Source organism: Amia ocellicauda, chromosome 3, assembly GCF_036373705.1.
Source record: "Amia ocellicauda isolate fAmiCal2 chromosome 3, fAmiCal2.hap1, whole genome shotgun sequence".
NCBI classification, from domain to species: domain Eukaryota; kingdom Metazoa; phylum Chordata; class Actinopteri; order Amiiformes; family Amiidae; genus Amia; species Amia ocellicauda.
In genome coordinates this window covers 31,476,801-31,487,901 of record NC_089852.1, presented here as the reverse complement: position 1 = coordinate 31,487,901, position 11,101 = coordinate 31,476,801, and the positions used below count along the sequence as shown (strand labels likewise).

At 40.7% G+C, this 11,101-nt stretch overlaps 1 protein-coding gene across 1 annotated transcript; it reads left to right on the top strand.

Annotated features, from left to right (window-relative positions):
* Window positions 1–5,876: 5,876 nt before the first annotated feature.
* Window positions 5,877–6,815, top strand: LOC136747041 (olfactory receptor 9S13-like). The gene has a single exon (XM_066699996.1). The coding sequence runs from the start codon at window positions 5,883–5,885 to the stop codon at window positions 6,813–6,815; it is 933 nt and encodes a 310-aa protein (XP_066556093.1). The 5' UTR covers window positions 5,877–5,882.
* The last annotated feature ends 4,286 nt before the right edge of the window (window positions 6,816–11,101 follow it).

The following is an 11,101-nucleotide window of genomic DNA, read 5'->3' as shown; positions in this document are numbered from 1 at the left end:
TCGCCAAGCAGCTTGGTGAGAAGGTGACAACAGTTGGTGCGATTATTCGCAAATGGAAGAAACACAAAATAACTGTCAGTCTCCCTCGGTCTGGGGCTCCATGCAAGATCTCACCTCGTGGAGTTTCAATGATCATGAGAACGGTGAGGAATCAGCCCAGAACTACACGGGAGGATCTTGATAATGATCTCAAGGCAGCTGGGACCATAGTCACCAAGAAAACAATTGGTAACACACTACGCCGTGAAGGACTGAAATCCTGCAGCGCCCGCAAGGTCCCCCTGCTCAAGAAAGCACATGTACAGGCCCGTGTGAAGTTTGCCAATGAACATCTGAATGATTCAGAGGAGAACTGGGTGAAAGTGTTGTGGTCAGAAGAGACCAAAATCAAGCTCTTTGGCATCAACTCAACTCGCCGTGTTTGGAGGAGGAGGAATGACCCCAAGAACACCATCCCCACCGTCAAACATGGAGGTGGAAACATGGGGGGTGTTTTTCTGCTAAGGGGAAAGGACAACTGCACCGCATCAAAGGGACGATGGACGGGGCCATGTACAGTCAAATCTTGGGTGAGAACCTCCTTCCCTCAGCCAGGGCATTGAAAATGGGTCGTGGATGGGTATTCCAGCATGACAATGACCCAAAACACACAGCCAAGGCAACAAAGGAGTGGCTCAAGAAGAAGCACATTAAGGTCCTGGAGTGGCCTAGCCAGTCTCCAGACCTTAATCCCATAGAAAATCTGTGGAGGGAGCTGAAGGTTCGAGTTGCCAAACGTCAGCCTCGAAACCTTAATGACTTGGAGAGGATCTGCAAAGAGGAGTGGGACAAAATCCCTCCTGAGATGTGTGCAAACCTGGTGGCCAACTACAAAAAACGTCTGACCTCTGTGATTGCCAACAAGGGTTTTGCCACCAAGTTCTAAGTCAAAGGGGTCAAATACTTATTTCCCTCATTAACATGCAAATCAATTTATAACTTTTTTGAAATGCGTTTTTCTGGATTTTTTTGTTATTCTGTCTCTCACTGTTAAAATACACCTACCATTAAAATTATAGACTGATCATTTCTTTGTCAGTGGGCAAACGTACAAAATTAACAGGGGATCAAATACTTTTTTCCCTCACTGTACATACACACACACACACACATAGTATGTGCTGAGATCGTATTGAGTGTATTTACTTAATCTTAATGCTTGAACGGATTATATTACATATTTATTTAAAATAATTTGATGTTTGGTTACTAATATTATTACAAATGCTGATTTTATTGAGTTGTATTGAAATTTCCCAGTTTCTACATATATAGTCTATGCTTCTTATATAACATATATATTCTATAACTCTTCTATATTTAAGGATTTCTTAACTTAGTAACGTTACATTTCATTTACATTGCACGCTGTTGTGAACACACACACACACACACACACACACCTTTAAAACTTCATAATTGTATTTATTCAATCTTTACATTGTATCTGTTCTTTAAATAATCCGTTTGATATATATTCTGAAATGCAAGAAAATATTGGTCTTGGGTTGGTGTAGTATTTACTGAGATTATGCTTATTACTGAAAGTTCTAATTTACATTTTCTGTATTACATTTCTTTTCATTTCGCTCATATCCAAGATTTACTAAAGGGTTACTAAAGGTTACTAAATACGTAGACATCTCCTCGCCACCCCAACTAGCTCAAAAAGCTCCAGACCGACATAACCCTTGTCCATTTGAAAGAGGTAACAGCTTTGGCCCTGTTGAAGAGACAGCCTCGCGGATCTCGCTTAAGTAGAAGTATCTATGTTACTAAAGAATCGGGAGGGCTTTAATAGAACTCTTTTGGAGCTTCACTCGTGTAGTAAAAAACAGCTATTCTACTAAATAAATCGGGAGGACTTAAATACAACTCTTTTGGAGCTTCACTAGCGTAGGGAAAAATATCTATGTTTTCTAAAGAATCTGAAGGGTATACATAGCGCTCTTTTGGAGCTTCACACGTATAGAGAAAAATAGCTATTTTACTAAAGAATCAGTCTGGCTTAAAGACAAATCTTTTGTAGGGTTTGAAAAACAGTTGAAGACCCCCACCACCCTGCACATTCCTTCGGAACCCATCAATATGGTAATTATTCTGTGATTATTCATGTGTGTACAAGCACCCCGCACCCCCTAGGAAGACCCCCCCCCCACCCCCTAGGAAGGGACCCCCCCCCCCCGAGTTCAAATCAAGTTCAAGGTCAAAAGGTCAAATCCCCCCTTAACCCCCCTAGGAAGGGCCCCCCTCCGCAGCCCCCCCCGAAAAAGTACCCTATATTACTACTGACAGATAATGTAAATGTAATGTAATGTGGATTAGAGCTAAACGTTTTTTTCTGTACAATTCCCTTCCAGGTGACATTAAGAACTCAGCAATTATGTAGCCTTGTTTAAGATATTATTTGTTAGAATGTATTTTTCTATGGGAAATTCTATACCATCTGGTTTGGTAGAGGAAACAGACCTCCTCCCTTTTATCGGGTAGCCCTGGTAACCCCTGGTAACCTTATCTGTATGTCCAGGAGACCAAAAGGGACCTGTCCTCTTATTGGCTCCTAGTCAAATTCGAAATGACCCCCACTTCTAAATTACTTTAGCATAAGGCACCCAAGTCATGGTGGTGGCAAAATGCTATTGGTTGGAAGGAAACCTTATAAAAGGGAAAACAAAGAGAATTTTAGTTCTCTTAACTTCTTCATTCTGCAACAAGACACAAGAGAGAGCTGGAGGGAGACGGAGAGAGACACACCGCTTCCTGCCTGACCAGACTGGCCTATACGCTGTACTGTGAGGAGAAAGAAGAAAATGGGTATTATCTGTTTCTTACTGTAATCCAGCAGAAGCTTAATATTACTTATTTTCAGTAATATAATTGAATGATATTAGTTTCCTATTTTTGTCAAAATAAATTATTATTGCACATCTATGACTTGACCGCATCTTCCCTCTAAAAATAATCTTAAAAGAGAAACCAATTGACCTATGAATTTTCAGTTCAACTATTTATTTAGATTGACTGAAAAAAAACTAAGCATTCAAAATTCTCTTACACTTGTGAGTCTGAACTGAAAAATTGTTTGTTTTCAATGCGCTCTGCCTGTAACTGGAGAGAGCCACACTGATGAGCTTAACTGTCCTGTTTTTATTGATGTGCATTAAAGTGCTCTACTATGGCTTGGGCAAAAAGGTTGCTACATAAACTGCAACTGCTGCTTTCTGTCGTCATTGCCTGGTTTCCTTTTACTCTAGCTCCCATGTGATTTTAGATGCTGGTTGTGATATTCAAGTGTTTGATCTTTTCTCTTTTATCATATTTACTATTGTCATAGTGATGGATTCTGACAATTGAGTGGCAATACATTAAATTAATGCAATTTTAATATGCACTGTTACTTTATTGTTGTTGTTCTTGGTTTTCTTGCTTATATTAATCTAGGAAGTAAAAGTCATGGTAACTCAATCAGGACAAAGGATGGTTTATGGTTCAATAATACCTCATGGATCCAGAGAGTTCACCAATGCAGTGTGTGCAGGTTGGGATTCGATCTGCACCATTGCCCCAAGTGCTGCTTACCTCTATATCTATATCTATATCTATATCTATATAGACTGTAATTTGTCTGTAATTTGAGGGTAGTTACATCCAAACTGGGTGAACGGTGTAGGAATTACACCCATTTTTATATGTGGCCCCCCCAATTTTAGGGGCTCAAAAGTATTTGGACAAACTAACATAATAATGAATTAAATTGTGAGTTTCAATACTTGGTTGCAAATCCTTTGAAGTCAATGACCCTGGAAACCATAGACATCACCAGATGCTGGGTTTCTTCACTGGTGATGCTCTGCCAGGCCTGTACTACAGCTGTCTTTAGTTCCTGCTTGTTCTTTGGACATTTTGCCTTCAGTTTTACCTTAGAAATCATAACAAACCAATCAGAGAGATAGCAAAAACATTAGGTGTGGCCAAATCAACTATTCGGTACATTCTTAAAAAGAAAGAACGCACTGGTGAGCCCAGGAACACCAAAAGGCCTGGAAGACCACGGAAATGACAGATGACAGAATAATTGTTTCCCTGGTGATGAAAAACCCCTTCACAACAGTTAGACAGATCAAGAACACCCTCCTGGAGGTAAGTATATCTTTGTCAAACTTAACAATCAAGAGAAGACTTCACCACAGTACATACAGAGGGTTTGCCACAAGATGTAAACAGGAAACAGGAAGACCAGATTAGAGTTTGCCAAAAAACATCTGAAGAACCCTGTACAGTTCTGGAACATCATCCTATGGACAGATGAGCCAAATATCAACTACCAGAATGATGGGAAGAGAAGAGTATGCAGAAGGGAAGGAACTGATCATGATCCGAAGCATACCACCTCATCTGTGAAGCATGGTGGAGGTAGTGTTATGGCATGGGCATGTATGCCAAGGGAACTGGTTCCCTTGTATTTATTGATGATTGATGAATTCTGAAGTTTTTAGGGCTATGTTATCTGCTCAGATTCAGCCAAATGCTACAAAACTCATTGGAGTTTCACAGTCATTCACAGTGCAGATGAACAATGACATAAAGCATACTGTGAAAGCAACCCTAGACTTTTGTTAGGTGAAGAAGTAGAATGTTCTGCAAATGGCCAAGTCAATCACCTGACCTGAATCCAATTGAGCATGCATTTCAAAGAACCCCAAGAATCTTGATTGTCTCCTTTCAAATCCATTGTGTTGGTGTACAGAGCCGAAATTATGACAATTGTGTCACTGTCCAAATAATAATAATAATAACTGTATATGTGTATATATATAATATATTTTGCTTGAAAGTAATAAGTGTTTAATGAACATTTAAAATTCATGACACAGAGTCGAACAACCTTAATGCATGTAAACTGACTTTTGATTTATATGCTATATGCCAACCCTGCTCCTGCAAGGTCACAATATTGCAGGTCTTACAGGTATCTCTAAATCACCAATCACTAGATACCTTGAACAGAGGGAGCTTTTGACTAATTAAGACCCACAATTGGCTCAATTAAACAGTTAACAATCTGGATAAAACCAAACTCTTCAGGCCCTGTGGCTCTCCAGGAGCAAGACTGGCAACACCTGGCTGATAGTTAGCTAAAGGAATCAAATCTCTATACACAGACCTTATTTATGACACTCAAATTAAAGCTTCACCACACTTCTGTGCAACTATATTGTAGGTGAACATTACAGTCCTAATGAGCTTTAATGTTCTTTATTTTATTTTATAGTTTCATTTAACTTGTCAATAGTGTCCTTGTCTTGTAACTTAACATGACTAGTTCTGTATATCATCATATTTGTTATATTCATGTTAAATCTCTTCACTAAATAAAGGATCTCTGTGGAGAATGTGTGTCTTCTGTGGCTTCACTTCTTATCCTTGTTCTTGGGCTCATTAAAGAATGCCTGGTGGCACAGCTCTCTCAGGATGTGTTGATCATTGCAGATCCCCACAGACTGTCCCCTCGGAGGGAAGTATAAACCTCATAAACCTGCTGAGTTCAATGCAGTCTAATGCTTACCTCACAGAAACTGGATATGCCAATGAGGTAATGTCAGCAAACCTGACCATGAATAATATAGGATAGACAAAGACAAAATGAGAGTGTAAGTAAGTAATGTTTTTATTTTCATGTCAAGTGTTGGGCACAAGTGTTTTCTTTATCTTTGCTGAAATTGAGAATAATCATTTATTATTTTTAAGATATTGTTGAATTTTATTTCTGTCATGGTTTTAATTATTCTTTAATATATTCAAGCACTTATTCCACCAGAAATCGTAAGATATTAAATTTCATAATGGAGAATTCAACACTGGTTACCATCTTTACTCTTTCTGGACTGAACGAATCAAAGACACATAAGAATATCTACTTTGCGTTTACTCTGCTTCTTTACCTATTGATGGTTGTTGTAAATTTGACACTGATCGCAACAATCATCACCGAGAAAACCCTCCATGAGCCCATGTACATCCTCCTCTGTAACCTGTGTGTCAATGGACTGTATGGAACTGCTGGGTTCTATCCCAAACTGCTGGCCGACTTCCTCTCTGACTCTCATGTGATCTCATACGCTGGATGTTTGACTCAGTCATTTGTGATCTACACTTCTGTTATGTGTGAAATAACAATTCTAACTGTGATGGCTTATGACAGGTATGTGGCAATATGCAGACCCTTACAATACCACAGTGTCATGACTCCTACGACTGTGGGGAAATTGCTACTTTTTGCCTGGGGCTATCCTTTCTGTTCCATACTCATTACAATTTACTTAACCTACAGACTACCTCTATGTGGGTCTCACATAGACAAACTTTACTGTGACAACTGGTCAGTTGTGAAGATGTCATGTACAGCCACCACACTAAACAATGCATATGGATTCATTCTTATAATTGCACAGCTTGCACAAGCCGTATTTATCATATATACTTACATTCGGATCGTTAGAGCATGTTTAAAGTCTCTCGAACAGAGGAGTACATTCATGCAGACCTGCCTTCCCCATCTGATGGCAGTGATCAATTTCGTACTTGCAACACTCTTTGACGTGATGTACAGCAGGTATGGGTCAATTACTCTTTCTCAGAGCCTGCGGAACATCATGGCTGTGGAATTCCTGGTCATCCCTCCTCTCTTCAACCCCCTCATATATGGACTGAAACTGCATCAGATTCGAAGGAGAGTTTTCAGAGTGTGTGCCAAAGACAAGGTCATTCATATGTGAGAGTGAGATGACAGTCAGGAGGCATCAAAGGCCCAGAGGCACCTGTAGGTTCAGGTCCAGTACAGGGCTCCAGTACTTCTAACCAGAGTCAGAAACAGTAAACGTCAACGTGATACAGATTAAATTACAGACTGTTATTTACTACTTTTACTACTGCTCATAATGATGGGAGCAACACTGAGTCAGGTGACACCAGTCTTTATCCTGTAAGTCCCCATGGCTCTCATCAACTAACGATACAATACTCAGTAGTATAGCTGGGTTTCCCTCTGGTAGTTATCTTGGTCATTGCATTAAGAGTTTAAATCAGGGAGGAAGGTTAACTGGAGTTTAAGAGCCAAGCAGATACAACCATCCTGACAGTTGAGGACAGTGTAGCCACTGCTGAAATTATTAAGGGTTTCCTTCCCACAAATTAGAGGAAAGATGAATTACAAGTGTGTAAAACATGAACCGAGTTTGTTGGGAAACCTGACCTTTCAAAGGATCATGCCTGAAAGTTGTCCCTTTCACCGTGATTCAGTTAATGTTGAATTTTAGAATTATATAATTTCTACACAAAACATTTATAATAAAGCACAGTAGAAGAATTAAAAAGAAAATCAGCACACTTAAGGAGAAAAGGATATCTTATTACTTTAAAACAGCAGCACATGAGCATATACATTCAAATACATTTTGAAAGTACAACGTCTCCATGAAAGAAATTATATCACATTTTATAATATGCCCCACATGGATGTGTCTGTGCTGCTGGTGTGTATCTACATAGGCCGTGTACACACACACACCACATGGCTACATTCACTTTATTCCTCCAGACCTTTTAGTGTAATTCAGGAACAGATTCACATGTATCTCGGCCAGAGGAAGCTCTTGAAACACTGTTGTTATGATAATGCAACACATTAATCATCAACACAATTTCATACTGTGCATAAGGGCTAAAAGGTTTGTTTCTGTACTATTCCCTTCTAGGTGACATTAAGATCTCAGCAATGCTGTAGCCTTGTGAGTCTGAACTGAAAAGCTGCTTGTTTTCAATGTGCTCTGCCTGTAACTGTAGAGGGCCACACTGATGTGCTTAACTGTTCTGTTTTTATTTCTATGCCATGGCTGGGGCATGAAGGTTGCTACATATTTTTTTATAATCCATTTGTATTGCAATTTGGGTTTTATTTAAATGCTGCTTTCTGACTTGATTGCCTGGTTGTCTTTCACTCTGACTCTCTTGTGATCTTATTTGCAGAATGGGATCTTCAAGTATTTGATCTCCACTCTTCTCTTTGTTATGTGTGCATTTACTATTGTCACAGTAATGGATTCTGACAATCTCCCCTTGATAAATTGGATAGTCCTATATATGTTTATTCTTTTTGGCTGTATCTGATTAGTTACTTACTTAAGACCTTTGTAATACAACTTGAAGAATACCTGTACATATTTGTATATACAGTGCATCCGGAAAGTATTCACAGCGCTTCACTTTTTCCACATTTTGTTATGTTACAGCCTTATTCCAAAATTGATTAAATTCATTATTTTCCTCAAAATTCTACAAAAAATACCCCATAATGACAACGTAAAAGAAGTTTGTTTGAAATCTTTGCAAATTTATTAAAAAAAAAAAAAAAAAAAAAACACATGTACATAAGTATTCACAGCCTTTGCTCAATACTTTGTTGAAGCACCTTTGGCACCAATTATAGCCTCAAGTCTTTTTGAGTATGATGCTACAAGCTTGGCACACCTATTTTTGGGCAGTTTCTCCCATTCTTCTTTGCAGGACCTCTCAAGCTCTATCAGGTTGGATGGGAAATGTCGGTTCACAGCCATTTTCAGATCTCTCCAGAGATGTTCAATCGGGTTCAAGTCTGGGCTACTCAAGGACATTCACGGAGTTGTCCTGTAGCCACTCCTTTGTTATCTTGGCTGTGTGCTTAGGGTCGTTGTCCTGTTGGAAGATGAACCTTCACCCCAGTCTGAGGTCCAGAGCGCTCTGGAGCAGGTTTTCATCAAGGATGTCTCTGTACATTGCTGCATTCATCTTTCCCTCGATCCTGACTAATCTCCCAGTTCCTGCTGCATGCTGCCACCACCATGCTTCACTGTAGGGATGGTATTGGCCAGGTGATGGGCGGTGCCTGGTTTCCTCCAGACAGGAGTTCAATCTTTGTTTCATCAGACCAGAGAATTTTGATTCTCATGGTCTGAGAGTCCTTCAGGTGCCTTTTGGCAAACTCCAGGCAGGCTGTCATGTGCCTTTTACTGAGGAGGGGCTTCCGTCTGGCCACTCTACCATACAGGCCTGATTGGTGGAGTGCTGCAGAGATGGTTGTTCTTCTGGAAGGTTCTCCTCTCTCCACAGAGACAAGCTGGAGCTCTATCACAGTGACCATCGGGTTCTTGGTCACCTCCCTGACTAAGGCCCTTCTCCCCCGATTGCTCAGTTTGGCCGGACGGCCAGCTCTAGGAAGAGTCCTGGTGGTTCCAAACTTCTTTTAAATTTACGGATGATGGAGGCCACTGTGCTCATTGGGACCTTCAATGCTGCAGAATTTTTTCTGTACCCTTCCCCAGATCTGTGCCTCGATACAATCCGGTCTCGGAGGTCTACAGACAATTCCTTGGACTTCATGGCTTGGTTTGTGCTCTGACATGCACTGCTAACTGTGGGACCTTATATACAGTGAGGGAAAAAATTATTTGATCCCCTGCTGATTTTGTACGTTTGCCCACTGACAAAGAAATGATCAGTCTATAATTTTAATGGTAGGTGTATTTTAACAGTGAGAGACAGAATAACAACAAAAAAATCCAGAAAAACGCATTTCAAAAAAGTTATACATTGATTTGCATGTTAATGAGGGAAATAAGTATTTGACCCCTTCGACTTAGTACTTGGTGGCAAAACCCTTGTTGGCAATCACAGAGGTCAGACGTTTCTTATAGTTGGCCACCAGGTTTGCACACATCTCAGGAGGGATTTTGTCCCACTCCTCTTTGCAGATCCTCTCCAAGTCATTAAGGTTTAAAGGCTGACATTTGGCAACTCGAACCTTCAGCTCCCTCCACAGATTTTCTATGGTATTAAGGTCTGGAGACTGGCTCTCCACTCCAGGAGTGTGCTTCTTCTTGAGCCCCTCCCTTGTTTTTCCTTGGCTGTGTGTTTTGGGTCATTGTCATGCTGGAATACCCATCCACGACCCATTTTCAATGCCCTGGCTGAGGGAAGGAGGTTCTCACCCAAGATTTGACGGTACATGGCCCCGTCCATCGTCCCTTTGATGCGGTGCAGTTGTCCTTTCCCCTTAGCAGAAAAACACCCCCAAAGCATAATGTTTCCACCTCCATGTTTGACGGTGGGGATGGTGTTCTTGGGGTCATTCCTCCTCCTCCAAACACGGCGAGTTGAGTTGATGCCAAAGAGCTTGATTTTGGTCTCTTCTGACCACAACACTTTCACCCAGTTCTCCTCTGAATCATTCAGATGTTCATTGGCAAACTTCACACGGGCCTGTACATGTGTTTTCTTGAGCAGGGGGACCTTGCGGGCGCTGCAGGATTTCAGTCCTTCACGGCGTAGTGTGTTACCAATTGTTTTCTTGGTGACTATGGTCCCAGCTGCCTTGAGATCATTAACAAGATCCTCTGTTAGTTCTGGGCTGATTCCTCACTGTTCTCATGATCATTGAAACTCCACGAGGTGAGATCTTGCATGGAGCCCCAGACCGAGGGAGACTGACAGTTATTTTGTGTTTCTTCCATTTGCGAATAATCGCACCAACTGTTGTCACCTTCTCACCAAGCTGCTTGGCGATGGTCTTGTAGCCCATTCCAGCCTTGTGTAGGTCTACAATCTTGTCCCTGACATCCTTGGACAGCTCTTTGGTCTTGACCATGGTGGAGAGTTTGGAATCTGATTGATTGATTGATTGATTGCTTCTGTGGACAGGTGTCTTTTATACAGGTAACGAGCTGAGATTGGGAGCACTCCCTTTAAGACACCTGGGAGCCAGAAATCTTGCTGATTGATAGGGGATCAAATACTTATTTCCCTCATTAACATGCAAATCAATTTATAACTTTTTTGAAATGCGTTTTTCTGGATTTTTTTGTTGTTATTCTGTCTCTCACTGTTAAAATACACCTACCATTAAAATTATAGACTGATCATTTCTTTGTTAGTGGGCAAACGTACAAAATCAGCAGGGGATCAAATACTTTTTTCACTCACTGTAGACAGGCGTGTGCCTTTCCAAATCATGTCCAATCAACTGAATTTA